General features: G+C 31.3%; 3 protein-coding genes across 6 annotated transcripts; 2 read left to right on the top strand and 1 right to left on the bottom strand.

Moving 5' to 3' along the window:
- Nucleotides 1–4,425: 4,425 nt before the first annotated feature.
- On the bottom strand, nucleotides 4,426–6,163 carry LOC111385921. Its single transcript, XM_023010343.1, has 3 exons — nucleotides 5,673–6,163; nucleotides 5,485–5,553; nucleotides 4,426–4,771 (listed from the first exon to the last, which is right to left on the bottom strand). The coding sequence occupies exons 1-3, from the start codon at nucleotides 6,099–6,101 to the stop codon at nucleotides 4,703–4,705; spliced, it is 567 nt and encodes a 188-aa protein (XP_022866111.1). The 5' UTR covers nucleotides 6,102–6,163; the 3' UTR covers nucleotides 4,426–4,702.
- A 2,713-nt stretch (nucleotides 6,164–8,876) lies between these two features.
- LOC111385920 (serine/threonine-protein kinase STN8, chloroplastic) lies at nucleotides 8,877–12,583 on the top strand. 4 transcript variants are annotated; one of them, XM_023010341.1, is made up of 6 exons: nucleotides 8,877–9,685; nucleotides 10,316–10,489; nucleotides 11,197–11,619; nucleotides 11,832–12,194; nucleotides 12,279–12,303; nucleotides 12,440–12,583. In XM_023010341.1, exons 1-4 carry the CDS (start codon nucleotides 9,107–9,109, stop codon nucleotides 12,177–12,179), a joined length of 1,524 nt encoding a protein of 507 aa, XP_022866109.1. In that variant the 5' UTR covers nucleotides 8,877–9,106; the 3' UTR covers nucleotides 12,180–12,194; nucleotides 12,279–12,303; nucleotides 12,440–12,583. The 4 variants fall into 4 exon arrangements, 3 of the variants coding, with proteins under 3 accessions (XP_022866109.1, XP_022866108.1, XP_022866110.1); XR_002701137.1 differs by having other exon boundaries at nucleotides 8,878–9,685; nucleotides 12,279–12,374; XM_023010340.1 differs by having other exon boundaries at nucleotides 8,878–9,685; nucleotides 12,279–12,583.
- A 4,981-nt stretch (nucleotides 12,584–17,564) lies between these two features.
- LOC111385922 (receptor-like protein kinase FERONIA) lies at nucleotides 17,565–18,886 on the top strand. Its single transcript, XM_023010344.1, has 2 exons — nucleotides 17,565–17,946; nucleotides 18,277–18,886. Exon 2 carries the CDS (start codon nucleotides 18,314–18,316, stop codon nucleotides 18,884–18,886), a length of 573 nt encoding a protein of 190 aa, XP_022866112.1. The 5' UTR covers nucleotides 17,565–17,946; nucleotides 18,277–18,313.
- Nucleotides 18,887–20,668: the final 1,782 nt, after the last annotated feature.

Raw genomic sequence — 20,668 nt, 5'->3', positions numbered from 1 at the left:
TTGACTCTAATTATGATCTTGTGTTGAATTTTAATATTTCTTTGATTGTTTTTCATGAATTTGCTTGATTTACAAATTGTTTATGAATTCGTGTTGAAACCAAATTAAAATATCAATTTAGCACTATATATTTCTATAATTTGTGCAATGGTATGTGAGTTTATTGTGATTGGGTACACTATATTTTGGGGCCGTGCTTCTCTGCCAGAAGAAGCATGACAGAAGCCCTTATCTCCACTCACATTTGAGGTGTGGGGTCACTTCTTCCTTCCATTTGTTTATTCATCTGGGCCCCGATTTTGTGAGTGTTCTGTCAACCCTTCTGGTGCCTCTCTTCTGGCACTTCAACTTTTTCCTTGTCAAACACATTAGATAAATTTATTTGCTAACACGAACGAAATATTGTGACGAATTAAACCGGATAATTATGTTGAACATGTGTGTCTTTTACATTTAAATATTGCAAATGTAATTAATAGTGCATAAATTAAGTAAATGTTTCCACAAATTAATACAACATGAACTCCGCCACGCAATCTTTGCCTCTCTTCTTTGTCCCATTAGCCATCTGCACGTGCTCTGGGAGAACGTTATTCATAATTTCAGCCATGGTAGCAAGTGGCACGGCTTCAGGTTCATGGCTGATTTTGGTTGAAGAGCTAGTTGGGTTGTTTTTGCCAGACCCTGGAATGATAATAAAAAAATTCATAAGGGTCCGTTTGATTGAAACGAATTCAATGGAAAATATCACATTCGAGAAATTTATTTACTACTTTAACTTTTTGATACGAAAGTGAAAATAGGTTCAAATTAGTACTTCAATAATCACACATCTATTTTTGCAGTCATTTTTTCATTTGCACTTTCAAAGTTAAGTCTAATATTTAAGTTTTGTAGTTATATTGATCGTAACATTTACAGCCCGTTTACTTGCAAAGGAGGAAAAGACAAACCAATTTCAAATAAGTTAGAAAAAAAGAACTACCAAAATCACAGGACTTCGATTTTCATGAAATTGTCCAAAAACATGCTTTAAATGTTTGCACCTTAGAGTTCGAACTCCATAGTTACATATAAAACCTCATATATGCAAATGAAAAAAGATTCAATATTAGGGACATTGAACTGCAGCAAAAATATTTTACATAGATTTATTTATTTTTATTAAAAAATAGTAGATAATCGAATAATATTATCTTATTTATTTAACATTATCACATGTACCTTCTTCCATTTTCCAACTTCGTCTATGGAATACGATCACGTGCACCAAAAAAAAAAAAAAAAAAACGGAAAGAAAAAGAAAAAAAAAAAAAAAAAAACGGAAAGAAAAAGAAAAAAAAAAAAAAAAAAACGGAAAGAAAAAGAAAAAAAAAAAAAAAAAAGGAAAAAAGGAAAAAAAATGGATGCTCTTTTCTTTTCGTCTGCTTAGTTTTCATTTTTGAAGAGTTATTTATAAGTTTGTGTAGCCAAAGGGAAATTGTTCGAAATTTATTAATAATTATATGTTATTTATTAGTGCCGTTTATATGAATTAATAAATATATTCGTTTAGATAATGCGTATATGTTTAATTATCATAATAACTATCGAAACTATAGTTGTTGCGCTTTGAAAAAGAATATGTTACATTAGTACATTTGTCGGAAGGTGATCAAACTTGAAATGTTTAGAGTACGGTGATTCGAATTCAATTTAGTCCGATCAGAAACTCCTAATGGATTATCAATGAAATAATGAAAATTTAGAACGTTGTTGATGAATTTTCAAAACGTGGTTAATCTAGAATGTAACACGTGGTTTGCGTATCATCTCGCAACGGTGTTGTCAAAATTATTTATATTCTAATTTCCAAGATTTTAACTGATATGTTTTTCAAATAAAATAATTTTCCACATAAACGTGAAACTTTTATTTTTTATTTTTTAATTACGCATTCCTGAAACAAATCAATTTTTACAAAATCTATTTGAAAAAAATGGAGATCAAACAAGAACTATATATAATACATGTTAATCTTTCAAAAAGGTTATTGTTGGTTCCCATTTGGGACTCAACTGGCACCAAGAATACAATATTCAACAAAAAAGTTAAAAACACAAGGATTTTTTTGTCTAGATTTAGTAATTGCTTCAAACATCTAGTCTCCCATTGAGTATCACAAACTAGAATTGGACCTGAGGAGAGATTCAAGAGAAGGCCCAAGAAAAATTGTTTTTGTTTTCCTTTTTTATTTTTTAAAGAACCACGATTATTTCACTCTTGCTCGATTGCCCAAACAATGATGCTTCTTGAACAATGATATCATGAATCAGGGTTTGGATTAGGAATACTCATTCTGTTGTGTAACACCTCATCGGGGTGTGTGTGTGTATATATATTAAACCTAGTTTTTTAATTGCTTTGACCTATATATTCTATATACTTAATTGATTACTGCATAGTTGTCTCTTAGCCCTCGTTTGGCCCCCATTAAATTTTATTACATTACATTCCATTTTTTTCTCCTATTTTCAACCACACAATCTTCCATAAAATAATATTACACGTAAATCAAAAAAATTTCATTCTTTTTCAACCACTCATTTTTCAAAAAAAAAAACACGATTCCACCCATTTTCATTTTCCGAAAATAGGGGCCAATCGGGGACTTAATTCAAAATGAAAATGGGGGCAAACGGAGGATTAATTCAATTAACATTTTCTCAAAATCCTGTTGATCGAATCATTGATTTGTTTATGGGACTGAATTGTTTTTCTCGATCTGTGATCCGCTATTATTTAATGTGAATTTGTGCCTTCTATCGGGGTAACTGGGTGCAATATATGGTTAAATATGATATAATTTAATTTTTTTTTCCATTTTATTCTATGAAAATAATTATGACTTTGAATTAAATAATTTAATTGTGACTCACAGTTTGTTAAGCCCCTATTTGACAACCATTATTTGTAAACTCTTTTTCTTATATACTCATTTTCAATCGCATATCCACATAATAAAATGTTCTGTATATAAGTCTAAATTTTTTCTTATTTTTTAATCACATATTCTCCTAAAACTCACTATTCAAAACTATATATATTTTTTCCAAATAGTGGTTGTTAAACAGGGATTAAGTTGTGAACAATTAATTTGATAATTTGTATAGTGGAATAAGTTCTAACATAAAAAATTTGTGATTTGTTACGATAAATAATATATGACCTATTAATTTGTAATTTGTGATCAAGAAATAATGCATGACCAATTACTATGATAATTTTTATCAATAAATAAGTTGTAGCATATAAAATTTATAATTTATGACCTTAATGAGTACATAATTGTGACCATAAACTGTATAACATCATGACCTTAATATATTTAATTAATAAAATATATTTAATTATCTATTTAAACCTCTGTTTGGTATAGATTAAAATAAGATTTTTAGTGAATTTTGATAAAATTTGATGAAAGAAAAATCTACATGTATATAATTATTGCACATAATGGTGTCCATAATGTGAGGTGACAATCATCCGGTTGTTGATGTGTAAGTGAGAGATTTGAATTAAACGTTGGATTCAGTGTCCCTTGATAAAATATGTGATTGAAAAATTGTGACACTAATAAAACATATTGTTAAAATTAATTGTCTATCGACTTAAATTAAATTCTTGATTTTAATTGGTAACAAACATTGATAAAATATAATTATGACATGATTTTGGAAATTTTAAAACAAATTTCTTAATTTAGAAATTGTATCTTTTCAAACATATACTATCCCCATATATCTTTTCAAACATATATAGTTGTAATACTAAACTAAATATAGTTTGGTCTGGCCCCAGGGACGAATCCAGAAGTTTAAGTCAGCACGGGCGGTCGTTGACCATCTATCGTTGGCCACAATAAAATATTAAAAGTCCTTTTGATATCCATTTTTTTTTTTATTTTTTGCAAAAAATGTATTTTGGAATGGTGATTTATTGAGAATGTGTGACTAAAAATAAAGATATTTTTTGAATTTACGTGTAATATTATTTTATTGAAAAACGTATGGATGAAAAGAAGAAAGAAAAATGTAGTTTTAAAAAAAGGGGGGGGGGGAATCTAACAAGGCCTAAAGTATAAATATATCAATTATTTTGTTCAAACTGAATATATATAATTTTGTTATAAGAATAAACAGAATTCATCAAATAATATTATTACCAAATTTTGATTAATTCAAATGAAGAGTGTGGATTCGAATATTTAAAATTGTTTGCATTAAAATAATCAAAATCTAACAAATATCATTTTATTAAATTTAGTAACACGATTCAAAAATTACCATAATGGTTAAGTTTACCATAATCCTTGCTTGAGATCACAGGTTTAAATCCTCATTGTCCCTCCCTTATTGAATTTTCGTAAAAATTATAGAATAAAAATAATACATAACAAATCCATTAACAATGATTCGAACCAAAGACTTGAAGTATGTTAAGGCTAACTCTCACCAAGTAAGCTACAGAGAATGTTTGAAAATAAAATTAATTTACCAAAAATATAAGGTAAAAATTTAATCTATTACTAAAAAAATATATATATCCCGCCTCCTGGATCCGCCACTGTCTGCCCTGTATACATTGAAAGATATTATACCACTCGTCTCCCTAGATGGAGAACACACACTTGGTTAACCACCCCAAATACTACATAACATTATTAGTTTGAATTTGGGCTTTGCAACGAGGTTTCTTCTTTTGGTTCATCTCTATCCTCTGTTTTATTGACCTGAAAAACATAAAAAATCATCTCATAATTAATAATTATATTACAAAATTTACTGAAAAACGAACAAAAACTTTCAGTGATGAAGAATTCATTGAATTAAATGTAAACTGTTTGTGGTCCACATGATCAATATAAAGTTAAATAAATTTAAAATTTAAATGATGGATTAATTAACTGTCTAGCCAATTTCCCATTTGATTATTTGAGGGAAGTTATTGCAGGAAAAAAAACCACCCACTTCTATGATGGATGGAAGTTGTTTGATGGGCTGTGCTATACGAACATAGGAGTTGACACAACGGTTGACATAGCACATACACGAGGAGGTCGACAATATTTTGTTCGCGTGAAACCCACGCTTCGACTGTGAGTGTAGTGTCATTCTTTGTGTCAAACATTATGTTCGTTTGACATTTTCCGTTGTTTGGTGGTGTCTATATATGTGCTAAATGGTCCCTAGCAATACCTTACAAAATCCTTGTAGAATTTTCTTTTTAAAATTGAAGGTCCTGAGTTTATTTCCATCAAATTAAAGGGTTATCAAGTGGGTATTAGCTAGAAGACATTTGGTGCTTATTTTTCTGCAATTTTCAATTAAATATTGAATGATATGGCTGGAGCTAAACATTAACAGGCATTTTAATTTCTTACATTAGTAGCTTATAAGGAAATGGAAACACTGCAGGTAAGATAGAATTGGAAACGACACTTGCCTTTATTTGATCTTGTTTCTTCCTCTTTTCGTTTTCCTTCTCTCTCAATGATCGAACTGAAGATACCCTCTATAGCACAGAATCAGAACAAAATTAATGGATTAATTCCCACAATTAACAGATCTACATATAATTTTCAATTATTTGATGTTTTCGAGTTTAGTTCTTAAACCAAGATCCAACTTTACCATGCAATATAATTTAATCTCCTGCAATCGATATAAGCGATCGACCTCAATTTCAAGCTGATTCTGAGATTCCCCTCTATTTAACAGCTCCTTCATTTTTAAATCGAGCATCAGATTCCTTTCGTTCATCATCTTTTCAGTCTTCTCTTCATCTGTCCTCATCCTTTCGAGCTTTACGCGAAGGGAATTGAGTTCCTCATTTAGCGATGCATCAAAGGAATCGAAATTGAAAGATTCATACTTGGCTGGAGCGGCATATATGGGAGGAACATTCTCCTTGTTAGCATCGTCTACATGATGATTTGGTTTTGATTTGGAGTTGGTTGTGATTGGAGTGAGGAGTGAGTTCACGGGTTGCAGAGGTTTCCGGCAGTTTTTTTGCTGGTGTATCGTCTTACCGCCGGAGAATGGAGATTGAGCCGCCAGCATTTTTTTTTCTGTACTTTTTTGTGTGTGAAGAAATTGAAAGAGGAAATGTTGTTTTATTTTGGAATTTGGAGGTGGGAGTGGGAGTGGGAGTGGGAGTGGGATTTTGAATTTGAAAAAACGCAGGCGGAACAATTGCTGCTTTTTCCTTGGTAACAGGTTCATAAAGTGGAGGATTTAAAAAAAGAAAAAAAAAAGAAAAAAGAAAAAAGGGCAGCTTGGAATCACACACACAAAATCTCATAGCCAGCCTTAGTGGCATAGTTAAGCGGTTTGGGCCAAGATGATTCGATATGGCGGTGTTGAAATGAGTTGAGATTTGCGGTTTATTTATACTATTCATCTTATTGTAAATTGACACATAATAGAAAATGGGAAGCATTTCTCCTATGCATGAATTTGACAAGTATTTTTGACAAATAATCGTGACCTTTAATTTAAGAAAATTCAACTATTAGTCTCTCATGAATTTTAAGTGGTTATAAAAAACTCTCTCATAATTCTAGTGAAATGCATACTAAACTCTCTCATAATTCTAGTGAAATGCATACTAACCTTTATATTTGTTTAAATTAAAGGTCACGATTATTTGTCAAAAATATTTGTCAAATTCATGTGTAGGAGGAACACTCCCAGTAAAAAATTACATGTCAATTTGCAATCGAGTAGACAATAGATCATATCTCCGTTGAAATGGTCTAAAGTTATCTACTGGACGCTTGTACAAAACATTAAAAAAAATATAAAATTTGGCACTATTCTTTTTAGAATTAAGCCCACTCACACGATTAGGCCCTCGATTATTTAAATCGTGGGGCCTACTTTTGTGATGTGTGAGGCTGTAAAAAATGATGTAAAAAGAGCTATACTTGTAGCATATTTGCTCTTTTTATTCACGTAACCGACTCACCTGTACCTAGGGCTGTAAACAAAAACAGCCAAAAAAGAAAATCAAACCGAAATCGCATTTTAGAAACTGTAGGTTTGGAGTCACGTGAATCTGGTCAACGAAATGGTTTTGAACCCAAACCAAACCGGTTAAAATGGTTTGGTATAGGTTTGAGATTTTTAATTGCGATTTAAAACCAAATCAGATCGACGAAAAAATATATAAAAATAAAGAAATGAAAAAATGAATTTTTTTTCTGAAAATTCATCCAAATATGTAAAATTCAATAGTTTTGTCATTTGTGAATATTTTTGTCAATTTCTAATTTTCTAATACAGATATATTATTATTATTATTATTCGATAATCTTAATATATATCTAATAATCTCAAGACTAACATAATCTATCAAAAGTCATTTTCCTCTTCAGAATTTAGATGGACTCCAAATGACACCCAACACAGTCTTGAGCCACCGGAATTCATATTTTCTAATTTTCTAATACAGATATATTATTATTATAATTATTATTATCCAATAATCTTAATATATATATATATATATATATATATATATAATAATCTCAAAACTAATATAATCTATCCAAAGCCATTTTCCTCTTTAGAATTTAGATGAACTCCAACTGACATCCAACACAGTCTTGAGCCACCGAAATTCATATTTTCTAAATTTACTTATAAAGCGATTTCACTTTGATTTAATTGGTATTTAAATTTATAGTAAATATATTTAGCCTCTATTTGAGCCATATTTTTCATATCATCATAACGAGAATATTGACCGTTGGAGAGGAGGTTGTGTCCCACACATGATACAGCAGATCAACAAAGGCGGCTGGACTTATGGGATAACGATCCAATTTTTCATTTTTTGTTCCAAAAATTTGGTTCAAACAAGGATTTAGTTTGTTTTAGATTTATTGCTAGTAAGATATAAATATATATTGAATTCAATAAATTAATGACATAAAAGTAGAAGAGCAAAAAAATATATAACGAAACCGATGGTTTAAAATAGGACCAAACCGTTAGGTTTACGTTTAATTTTTTTTTCTTCAAACCGTTCAAAATGATTTGGTTTAAGTTTGAGTTTTTCTCAAACCGATTTAAATGGTGTGGTTTGAAAATTTGTTAAAAATCGATAAAATTGGACTGCTTACACCCCTACATGTACCCAAGAAGTTATACAGTTCGATCAACGGTGATTGTTCCGCATAGTTTCCTATGATTAATTACTATATTAAGCCCCTGTTTGGCCCCCATTACCTGAAAATGGTAATGGGGGGAATAGTATTTTTTAGGAAAATGAGTGGTTGAAAAAGAAAGTAAAGTTTTCGATTTACGTGTAATATTATTTTATAGAAGATTGTATGATTGAAAATAGGAGAGAGAAAAATGGAATGTAATGTAATGTAATTTAATGTTAATCAAACAGGGTGTAAGCCGTCGTTTGGTTCTCATTTTGTGTATATAAAAATGGGTTGAATAGTATTTTTTTTTGAAAAAAGAGTGGTTGAAAAAGAATGAAATTTTTTTCGATTTACGTATAATATTATTTTGTAGAAGATTGTGTGGTTGAAAATAGGAGAAAGAAAAATGAAATCGAACGGAATAAAAATTAATGGATGGCAAACTGGGGCTAAACTAACAAGTTTAACACTGCTAGCAAGGCCTACTGGCCCAGGCCTATTCGCTCAGTTGGTTAGATGTCATGCTAACAACGCGAAGGTTCGAGACCTGCAGGGGCCAGCCTCTATGAAAGTTTTCTTTTCCTGTGGAACTTTTCTCCCTCTATCATTTAATAATTTAATTATTCACCCACCCCTAAGTAGTATTATTTTTTCCCTACAACAGATTTGCAGAAAAATTTGAACCTTTTGTTTTCAAGAAAAAACTATAGTTTTTGAATTGGAAAAAAAATAAAATCTTTGATCCAAATTGTAGAAAAATCCCTGTACTGCTGCATCGTTGTATCTTCACACTCCACATACCCCCAAAACAAATGGATAAACCTAGGATTGACGCGCGTAAAATGCCCATCTTTCTTTCCTTAGCAAACACAAACTCGCGCCATCGGTTGTCTGTTTCAGGATCACTTCATGGGCTCTCTTCTTTCCCCTACTGCAACCACTTTTCATCAAGATTCTATACCCATTTTTTTCTCCCCATCAAGAGACTCAAAACCCATTTCACAAGGAGTTGTTTGGTCTACTTGGAGGAAAAATTCAATCAAATGCAATGCATTTCTTGATGACATTTCAGCGAATTTGATGAAAAAGCCAATTGATTTGGACCAATCATTGTCCCAATTCCCTCTTTTTCAGGAATTACAGAGAGTAACTGGGGAATTACCAGAAGTGCAGAAGTTGGGGATTTTGGTTTTTGCTGGTTTTACTTGGATTTATTTGACTGCTAGGCCTGGAGTCTTGATTGGGGCAGTTGATGCATATATTCTGGCACCTCTGCAAGTGGGATTCGATAGTTTGATTGGAAGGAAGAATTTGAAAATGACCGATTTCTTGATTGGAGATAAATTAGGAGAAGGGTCATTTGGTGTTGTTTATTCTGGAGTAATCATCCCAAAGAACGTCAATTTGAATGAAACAGTACAGAAAAGAGGTAGGCGAAAAGCTTTGAGGATTGACGAAAGGTTTAAAGAAAAGGTTATTCTCAAGAAGGTAAAAGTTGGGATTTATGGATAACAATCATTGTTTGTTTTGGTTAAATATAAATGTGTGAGTTTTTGACTTGGATCGTTCATATTCTTGATTTTTACTCTCAAGTTTGAATTCTTCAGATACTTAAGATTGACAAGTATTGATCGCTTTCTCTTCCGTTGCATATATCCTTTTCGTTTTGTTTGAAATACTGGTTGTATCCAGGAGATATCTTATGCTGTTCATTCATTTGAATCTTGTAATTATTGTAAAATCTTTCTCAAAACTGAAATTTTTAGATACTTGAGAAAGTATGTAGGTGGAAAATTGAAAAGTATTGATTGCTTATCTGCATTACATATATCCTTTTCTATTTGTTAGAAATGCTGGTTGTTTCAAAAGAGATATCTTGAGCTCATCATTCATTTGCATCGTGTATTTATTGTAGAATTTTTCTTTTTATAGTTATTTGTAAGCCCATAAATTTGGTTATATACAAATTTTTATATTCATTCTAGTATTTTTCTCTCAACTGTTTCCAGTTTATAATTCATGAGATGTATAATCATTTTTCTATTTGACGAGTTTGCTAGCTTAAAAATGAAATCTGTAATCCTCTTTGGTTGCTTCTGATTTTTAGTTTGTGTATAGGTTAAAATTGGAGTTCAAGGTGCTATAGAATGTGGTGATTTTGAAGAGTGGTTTAATTACAGGCTGTCTAGAGCAGCCCCTGAGACGTGTGCAGAATTTCTTGGAACCTTTATAGCAGATAAAACCAATACACTATTTACAAAGGGTGAGAAATGGCTTGTCTGGAAATTTGAGGTACTTATTTTATTAGCCAATTTACTGAACTTGCTGTTTTCACAAAAGATTTACTTGCTGAAGTCTGTGATTTTAGAGAGTTCCAGAGAATGCAATTTATAAGGTGATCTGTTCGTCTAACTATCTATTTGGGAAAGAGTGGCTTCAGTTTGCAAAAATACTACTACACCTATGCAGAATCTGTTAATTATTATAAAGAGTATCACTCTCAATTTCATTCTTTATTTGAAAAACGGTTCAGGTATTTTTCATTGGTTTTTTGTAATGCATATGCTGGAGAAACAGAAAAGGGGATGGACCTTTTGTTTGAACAATTTATGTTGGAAGTATAAATACGAAACATTCTTATCCCTCTCAAAATTATTATTGTGAAATTCACAAATTTGATTGCTGTTGGGACATACAAATCTCTCTCTTTAAAGAATGGAAGTGTCTATAAAGTGCTCTTATAGATTTAAAATGGATGATGATATTTGGCGTGCTTTAAGATGTTATAATGCTGCCCTTATTTTCTGTAGAGAGCAAAAATGGTATTCGCCAATTTATGTTTTGATCATCCACAAGTTTGTTCATTTAAATTTTTGGATATCACTTCATGATCGTTAATCACAAATGCCACTCTTACTCCATGATCATAGTTAACACAAGCCATTTAAGTGATTTTTTACAATGGTTTTCTTTATATTTGCCATCTGCATTAATTTTAGAGAAGCTTCACGTTGCAGGGTGATCGTGACTTAGATGATTACATGAAAGATCGTGGATTTCCTTTGAATTTAGAGTCTGTCATGTTTGGTCGTGTCTTACAAGGGATAGATTCTATTGAACGCAATGCGTTAATTATCAAACAAATAATGCGCCAGATTATTACTTCCCTCAAGAAAATCCATGACACGGGCATAGTTCACCGAGATGTAAAGCCATCCAACTTGGTAGTCACCAAAATGGGGAAAATCAAACTCATCGATTTTGGGGCAGCTACAGACCTTCGAATAGGTAAAAACTATGTACCAAATCGTGGATTGCTCGATCCTGATTATTGTCCTCCTGAACTGTTTGTAATGCCTGAGAAAACTCCTAAACCACCACCAGAGCCAATTGCTGCCCTTCTTTCTCCAATATTGTGGCAGGTACGATCTTTTTAACTCCTTATTTATTTCTTACTCTTTTGTAAAAGCATGATGCGGAAAAATGAATATTATTCTCTAGTAAATGAATAAAAAGGAAACTATTCCATTCGTCCAATTAGATCGAAGCTCATCTAGGAGACTTGTTCAAATTCAGCATTCTTCGAAGATGTTAGATTTTTGGCAAAATGCTGACATGATTTTTCTGCTTGCAGCTTAACTGTCCCGATCTTTTCGATATGTATTCTGCTGGAATTGTACTCCTTCAAATGGCAATACCAAACTTAAGGTCTACAGCAGGACTGAAAAACTTCAATATAGAATTGAAGGGAGTTGGTTATGACTTGAATAGATGGAGGGAGAAAACTCGGATGAGGCCAGACCTCGGTATTCTTGATCTCGACTCTGGTAGAGGGTGGGATTTGGTTACTAAACTTATTTCAGAGAGAGGTTCACTGGGAAGGGGGCGTTTATCTGCTGCAGCTGCTCTAAGGCATCCATATTTCTTGTTAGGTGGTGATCAAGCGGCAGCAGTTCTCTCGAAATTGAGTTTAACTAAGTAATGAGTTGCTGGGAATGTGAGTAGATTCCCTTTAGGATTATACTTTGAGGCACAATGCTGCAGTTTGTCTTTGTGTAAAACTCGGCTATCTTTGATGCAGATACTATAAAAAGGAAGGAGCAAAGGTTCTCATCATCTCGTACAAATGTCTTGCTTGCCTCCATCAGAAATTGACTCTACTAGTTGTTTTTTGCAGGTGTGTGTATATATATATATATATATGAACTTTGAAAATAACGTAGCTGTGTGTTTCTCTCACAGGAATACTTGAAGATGACAAGATCCTTTTGTTCAGCTTGGAGATAAACTGATAATTAATTGTTGTGGGCAGATATTTGTAACTTAAGAAAATATTGCTGCAAATTTTCATAATTTTTGAACCTTTCATCGATCAACTTAATTTTTTGAATTTTGATGTTACGAAAAATACAAACTTTACGTCCTTGTGAGAATTCGATAAAGAGACAAATAACAGTAATAAGTGGAGGAGCTAAATCAAATACACAAATTTGTCAGTTAAGCCCTTGTTTGAGCTCCATTTTTGGGAAAATAATGAATTTTTGAATAGTGTATTGATGGGAAATGTGTGATCAGGGCCGTACCTGTGTTTCGTGAGGCCTGAGCCGAATTTCAAAATTTGAGCTCCTAAATCATAGCAAGCAGTGTTTTTTTTTTTTTTTTTTTTTTTTTTTTTTTTTTTTTTTTTCTCATTTATAAGAGTTTTATGGAATTAAATTTGTTAAGTTAAAATCAACAATAAAACAATAAATAAAATAAAATAAATATACAAAATATTCATATTATAATGTTTTAAACAATAACTTTAATACAACTCGTCTTGCGATTTTAGAGACAAAAAATCAATCAATTTTGAATAGTGAAATTGTCCAACCATAAGGCAAATCCATAAGAATGACAACATAAATTAATACATAATAATTAATTAATCACTTGATAGTCAATATTCATGAAACCCTCATAAGTCATAAATCAAAGGCAATTGAATCCATATATACCATCATCGAGTTATAGAAAACACTCAAAGAAAACCATAATAAAATTTATTGAACCCATGCCTCCTATTTTATGTGATTGGGTTGAAACTATACGAGTTTTGTGGAGATGTTTGCATATCTTACATTGAAAAGTCAATCTAATATTCCATCAATATCAAAGAAAAATAGCAACCAAAAAGTGTGCAGTATGTTCAGAAAGTAGGTGAAAATTTTGATCCAAAGAAAGGGGTATAGAGTACACTTAAATTGGCAGTAATATTGATATACATCCTCACTTTTGTTACACAATGAAATGAGTATTTCTAATCCAAAACTTGCAGTACCACCAAAACCACCACATTCACACTTGGCACCAAAATAGAGGCCAAATAATAGAGCAATGCAAAAATTCCAATGAAGCAAAGTAAATATCCCACAATAAACTTATTATTGAAAATACTTGTATGAACAACAAAAAAATATATAATTTCCCGAACTCTCAAACATCAGTGGCTTTCTGTTTCTTACATGATCATAAAATATAAAGTTTTCCGAATGTGAAATAAAAAGAAAAAGAAAAAATAAATAATGTAGGCACACAAATGCAAAATCAATAAAAATCCATGAAAAAGCTTTATTTTATAAAAATCGGTTAATTTAAAAACTATGGCATTTATAAAAGTCATTAGAAACTAATAAAAGTCTAAATATACATAAAACAATTAATTTTTGTTGCAAATCATATATAAATAAAAAAGAATGGGCAAATCAATCAAAACAAAAAATAAAAAAAAATTCAAGCAATTTAACTTCAAATGTATAAAGTATTGTTACCGGAATCATGATATAATTGTTGAAGAAGCCTTATTTTGTATGGAGCAAGACTATATTAGTATAAACGGGTTGGATTTTAGATAAGTTAAGAATTGAGGAGGAGGCTTAGGTTTTTATTTAGTGGGACAATTATTGGAGGTTTTGAATGTTATTAGTGGAATTTAAGGAAAAAAAACCAAAAAAAATAAATTATTTTTTTGGGCCCTCTAAAGATGTGGGCTTGAGGCGATGGCCTCTTGGATCTCTCCTCAGGTCCGGCTATGTGTATGATTAAAAAATAACGAAATTTTTTGAATTTGAGTGTAATATTATTTTATTAAAGAATGTGTGGTTAAAATGATGTCAAAATACTGCTGAAAAATGATTTTTTTCAAAAGAATGAGGCTCGAACAAGGGCTAAATTTAAAAATCAATTGTCACCTACAAAAATCATGGGATAGACTCTTAACTTGAGGCTCTCGTAAAAATACAATCCCTTAAAATTAATAGAGAAAAACATATTTTTTTTTGCTTCTTTTCTTCTCTTTACGGTTTCGTATCGACAATTTTGTTTGAAACACCATCGCTGTTTGTTTTCTAATTTTATTTTAATGTATTTTTCTCTTTTCTTTTTTCAACCACGCAGTTTTCAATAAAATAATATTATACATCCTCCAAAGAATCACTATTTTCAAAATTCATTTCTATATTTACTTTAAAAGAGCAATATCTTCCTTTTCATCATCATCTTCATCTTAGTGAGAATCATTTCGTCAAGTCAAATAACAAACCTCTTTTCAATTCATACTTCTTTCACCAATCTAATATTTAAAATAGAAACCCATGATGTTATTTAATTAAATTCTTGTTATAAACACATTAAATGGAACTATAATACCCCGCGACAACTTAAATACTGTTTTAGAGTCTTGTCAAATTCAATTCAATTTGTCACAACGTGTTTGACATTAAGAGTCCGTTTGGTGCACATTTTTTAGATGAAAATGCATTTTAAACATCATATCGCGGGTCTCCCATTAGAGTGTAGAAGTCAAAAATTGTGTGCTGATGTGACGGAAAAAATGCATTTTTGGCTCCAAAAATGAGTACCAAACAGGGGCTAAATCTCCTAAATTACTTTTTTACGGAATTCTAATTACTTTTATTTTTATTCCATAGAAACAAGATTGACTCTAATCAGCGTTCCCATCAAACATGATGAATTTGATTCTCATTTTTTTTATTTTTTTTTTCCATAAAATGTAATTTATTTGACTTCAATAGAGAATAAAAGTACAACTCCTTAAAACTATTATTCTAAAACTTTGTGCTGGCAATGAGCAAGAATTAGAAAAGACATTAGTGGGTTGGATTGAAACTGGATACACCAGTTAACGCCGTGATGCCAGCTATCGGGGTCCCACCCTCAAAAGATACAACTCTGTGGAAAATTTCATCCGTGTGGTCATTCAAGTTTAAGCAAAATTTCAACTGGACCACAAAATTTTAATTTCTTTTATTTTGGATCATTAAATTTTAATATAATTTTAAATTTTACTATTATGTTACATTCCATCACATATTGTCCCTCAAATTAATAAAATTATGCAGCTGACAATAAAACTTTAAGCAAAAACTGTCAAACCAAATATGCCTTATCGAAATTGTCAATTTAGACCTTGTTTGGTCCTCCATTATTTTCAAAATATATTTTTCCTTCTCTTATTTTCAACTATTCATTCTTCAATAAAATAATATTACACACAAATTTTAAATTTTTTCTTATTTTTTAACTACACATTCTCTATCAAAATCCTATTCCAAAATGCATTTTAGTAAAAAAAAAAAAAAAAAAGGGGCTAAAACGGGTTTTTAGTGTATGCGGACCCGTGAATGAAACTATTTGAATTAGATTTCGATATTAAAATTAAAATGAAAGGTTTAAATTTCCAATGAAAATTTGTCCAATGGACAATGATCGTGCTCCTTAACTATAACTTTAACCCGAAAGAAAGTTTTAACTATTAAAACTTTAAAATAGATATAGATATTTTGGTCATTAGTTTTGATAAAAACAATCAATCATTAAAATTGCTCGCTCATACACCAAATTCTTATCTTCATGCCACAGATATTGAACTCTAGATAGTATCACAAAACTCATTAGGTTTCAGTTTCTATGGTGAGAATCGGGAAGATCATGTTCGGAAGTATTAAGTCGTATTGTGACTTCATTTTTTTTAATAAAGTTATAAGACTTTGACCTGCAAGACGATAGACAGATGGGAACATATAGTTTTTATTTGTATGAATATAGCCTAAACAAGTAAACAAACACTTGCATGGTTCCTATTGGGATTTTGATCATATTTAGATCTTAAGACTCAGCATAAACTTATCCATCAAGGAACTAATGAGTCATATCACTAATGTTTAGCATAAGCTAAGCACAATGCTCAAGAGATCATTTCTCTATCCTTCTACATAATAATTTAATTTATGTTATCGCCAAAAAAGTCGTAATGGTATTTTATAATCAATAAACTAGTAATGTGTAATTGGTAAGTTTTTGAAGCTGTTTTAAACGGTTTGATTTAAGTATGAATTTTTGTCAAATCATTTTAAAATATTTAGTTTGAAAATAAGTTAAAAATCGCCAGACCGCTTATGGCTCCAATTCATAGTATACCATAATTGATTTTCCATGTAATTATTATGTTACACCCTAAAAATAAAAATGGTAAAAATAAGGTTATGACTGTCTATAAATTAGGAATAGCATGATTGATGTTTTGAGAAGTTACCTCGTGTTGTCCTGACCTAAATGGAGTGAGGAATCCCCACCTTGAATGGTAAACAGAGTGTGAAGAGATGTTTTCCAATTGAAACCTTATTTTAAGACAATATATAAACAAGGCGATGAATGTGATTATTTAATCCCGCTCCGCTTTGTCCTTCCCCTAAAATTCTTGATAGGGTGGGAATGGTATTGGTCATCCTAACTCCACCATGCCTACTTATCATCCTTGGGCATAATGATAAATTGATATGTTACTTAACGAATATGTAAAAGATCTATTACGATATTGGTTTCCAATTAAGCGATTTTCATCTTTTAGAAAATGATAAATGACATGGTGATCAACTTTAATTAAAGTTCAATAACCCAATTTGAAACTAAGCCTATGTTTGGCTCATGTGTTATAAAGAGTTTATACGCTCAAATTACTTTTTATTCATACATTTTGAGAAATTCATAAGTACTATCCACAAAATTATACTTGTTTAAAATTATACTTGTTTGGGAAGTATTCATAAAATTATAAATAGATATAAATGAATGGCGGATATGTGAGTAATATTTGAGTATCCCACAAAATGTGTGAATAAATAATAATTTGATCTTTTATAAACCGTTTTTAAACATTAGCCAAAAAAAGACTTATTTACAATTTATTTGAAATGTTTAAATGTTTATAAACACTTTCTAAACCTACTTTCAAAATTCAGTGACCCAATTGAAATTTTTCTGGAACTCCAATGCCGCAGATGAAATCTCCATTACAATTGCGAGTAAAAACTCTAATGAGGATACGCTCCAAGCTTCAAGAAATTTAAGAAAACACGCCTCCCATTCCATTGTCTGTTTTCACGCGTTCCTGCGAATTATATATGCATTGCATATAAAGAGAATAATAATTAAATTATGAAGCTTACCCTGTCATCATTTAAGAACAAACTAGGAAATCAGCTTAACCACATTTTCAGTTTTTTGTTTTTCAAAATTTATCTCTCTGTAACTTCCTTCTGATCTAAGTTTGAACTCTGAGAGCTTTTTTCTTTGATTTTCTGTGCTAATTCAAGCTTAGCATCCGGATTTTTTATTCATTGCGGTTGTGGGCAGCTGACAAATGACTTAAAGTTTTCAATTCTTTGGAGTTTTAAGCGCTTATTGTCGAGGTGATTATCCTTTTTTCCTGATTTTCTTTAAGTCTTTAACTTGCAATGGATTATGAGTTCTTTTTCCTCTTTAGAATATTGCTTTCTTCAGCTGGGTTTTAATAGATCTATGAAGCTTTCCTGTTCTAGAGTAGTAAAATTCTCACCTTTCTTGAATGCGAGAGATCTTGGTATTTAACTGCAGTGAATTTAAATTCTTGGGGGTAGAAATATGTTTGAAAATAAGTTGTTTAATTTATTATCGTTGGCAAATTGAGTTTCTACAGTAGATATTTTCTCAAGTTTTTGTTCTTTTTTTTAGTTCAAAACTAATTGTTTTCAATTTTCCAGAATTTTCGCGTATTTTTCCGGCATTTAGCAATCATCTATGAGGAACAGCAATAATTCTTGGCTTTCATCAATTATCAGTTTTTTGTTATTGGCCGTTTTGGTTGATTATATATCAGCAACTGATTATGTACCAACAGATAGGATTTCATTGAACTGTGGAGGTCCCCCTGATTCTAGTGATAATGATAATCGTAAATGGACATCAGATATTGGATCGAAGTTTGCATCTTCTCGCGGAAACTCTTCGACCGCCTCTGCTGCTACCCAGAAACCCTCTGTACCCAATGTACCTTATATGACTGCTCGGATTTTCCGATCCGAGTATACCTATACTTTCCCTGTTGCAACAGGCCGTAAATTTGTCCGTTTATACTTTTATCCCACATCTTATAATGGGCTAGATGCTTCCAATGGCATCTTCAAAGTTACTTCTGGTCCATATACCCTTTTGAAAAACTTCAGTGCTGCACAAACTACTGAAGCGCTGAACTATGATTTTTTGATGAAGGAGTTCTCTGTTAATGTCCCGTCCGAAGTTTTAAGTCTAACTTTCACACCATCCCAGGATATTTCTGACTCTTATGCATTTGTAAATGGGATTGAAGTGTGAAAATTGTAAGAGGTGTCGATTTGACAATTGGATCTGTGGCTGGTTTCTTGTATTATTATGTTAAGTTCTTGGGTTGCATGTATTAATTCAAACGAAACATTCTTTTATTGCTCGAAGAAAAATGTTGTGGTTTTGTTGGTCGTTTTTTCTACTTACAAATGGAGATTAGTGTTGCACTTTACTTGATTGAAGGGATGTTTGAATGAGTAAATTCATTCCTCACTAACTATTCTATTGTGGATTTTACTTTTTATGCAGAGTCATGCGATTGATGTTCTGAATATCATTAATTTGACCTTTTCTTTTCTTTTCTTTATCATATATTTTAATCCGATACGTGCAAGCCATGATGTGTGTACTTTGAGCCTGCCACTAATTTGTGAGGATTAACACATTCTATTGATTATTAAATATTTATTGATTCTTTACGTAATAAATAATTGGGATAATTGAGAAACTCTCAAGTTTATATTCATAAACAAATAGTAAGTTACAATGAACTCTAATACTTTCTTTTAATGAAAAGTAAGAAACTTTAACTTACCATTATAAATATTAAGGTTTCGGAAAATAGTTAATCTTTGAATTGAATGTTGATACAACATTCATTTTACAAGAAAATTTTAGTGGGACACAATTTGCAAGCCAAGAAACACTATGCATCAAAATTTAATTAGTGGAATGGAACATATAAGATAATGACAGAAGTATTTTAAAAATAGATTTTGTGAAAAGTGAATTTTTTAAGGAATTTGTGGTTGAAAAGTATAAAAAAGTTAGGTGCAAAATTATTTTATTGAGAGATTGTGTGTGATTTAAAAAAAAAAAAAGAAAAAAAGAAAAAAAAGGGAGTTTAGAGAATGGAAGCCAAACATGGTTACAAATTTATGTTTTGATTGGATCGAAAATAATCCATCCAGTATTCAATTCTACCATATAGGTTAGGGGGTGAGCTGATAGGCCCATTTAAGTTTAAGGTGAACTGAGACAGCAGATTCAGAATCAACAGTAGCCTGCCATTAGCTGCCATATTACACAATTTTTACACGCCCTCAAAATAAAGTATTTCTGTGAATATAACCTGCAAACGTTTGGATTAATTTTGGTTACAAATTTGAATTCGGAATACATACCAGGCAAGGTTTTCCTTTTCCTTTTCCATTACATACATACATACATACATACATGTAGAATAATGGATATAGGATGATTTCACATTTCATGTCCTGACATTCGACCATAGCTCTGTTTTTTTGGGTTAAGATGTTCACAAAATAAAGTTATATTATTAGAAGCTTGCAATTAGAGGAGAGGAGAATGCAGATGTAATGATCTGTTTGCTAGTAATTCTATGACTTTATACACCTGTTCATTTCTATGATGGTACTATTTCCCAAGCTGTGGAGAGGGATTTTGAACAACCAAATGGAGCTCAGCTCAGCTCTTTGTTTGCTAATAGGTGTAAGGATTTTTTAATCTATCGATGGGTTTATATGTGTGAATAATTGTGTGTTAAATTAAAAACTTTTAAATTCGGTTGAACCCAATTAAAGTGATCTAATAAGACTGATATTGAGCTTTAATGTATCCAATTAAAGTGTGGGTTCTATATGTATAGAGATCGGGCCCAAGTCCTAATTCTATGATGGGCCGAATTAGGTCAAAGTGCATTGCTATATAAATATGATTATGGTCCCCAAATCATACGTATCTTTTGCTCATTCTATTCTGTCTCTCATCGTTTTAGAGAATTACGGACTGCGTGTAGATTTGGAAGACAAT

This window comes from Olea europaea, unplaced genomic scaffold (genome assembly GCF_002742605.1).
Source record: "Olea europaea var. sylvestris unplaced genomic scaffold, O_europaea_v1 scaffold3343, whole genome shotgun sequence".
In the NCBI taxonomy this organism is placed as follows: domain Eukaryota; kingdom Viridiplantae; phylum Streptophyta; class Magnoliopsida; order Lamiales; family Oleaceae; genus Olea; species Olea europaea.
This window is presented reverse-complemented; position numbering and strand designations above follow the sequence as displayed.

What these genes read in the sequence shown, in the direction of transcription:
- LOC111385921 (XM_023010343.1), bottom strand. Translation starts at nt 6,101, where the DNA reads ATGCTGGCGGCTCAATCTCCATTCTCCGGCGGTAAGACGATACACCAG. An exon ending in AGATTAAATTATATTGCATG is followed by an intron (nt 5,554 to 5,672) that starts GTAAAGTTGGAT and finishes TCTGTGCTATAG; the next exon opens with AGGGTATCTTCAGTTCGATC. An exon ending in AGAAACAAGATCAAATAAAG is followed by an intron (nt 4,772 to 5,484) that starts GCAAGTGTCGTT and finishes TATGTTTTTCAG; the next exon opens with GTCAATAAAACAGAGGATAG.
- LOC111385920 (XM_023010341.1), top strand. Translation starts at nt 9,107, where the DNA reads ATGGGCTCTCTTCTTTCCCCTACTGCAACCACTTTTCATCAAGATTCT. An exon ending in GGCTTGTCTGGAAATTTGAG is followed by an intron (nt 10,490 to 11,196) that starts GTACTTATTTTA and finishes CATTAATTTTAG; the next exon opens with AGAAGCTTCACGTTGCAGGG. An exon ending in TTTCTCCAATATTGTGGCAG is followed by an intron (nt 11,620 to 11,831) that starts GTACGATCTTTT and finishes TTCTGCTTGCAG; the next exon opens with CTTAACTGTCCCGATCTTTT.
- LOC111385922 (XM_023010344.1), top strand. Translation starts at nt 18,314, where the DNA reads ATGAGGAACAGCAATAATTCTTGGCTTTCATCAATTATCAGTTTTTTG.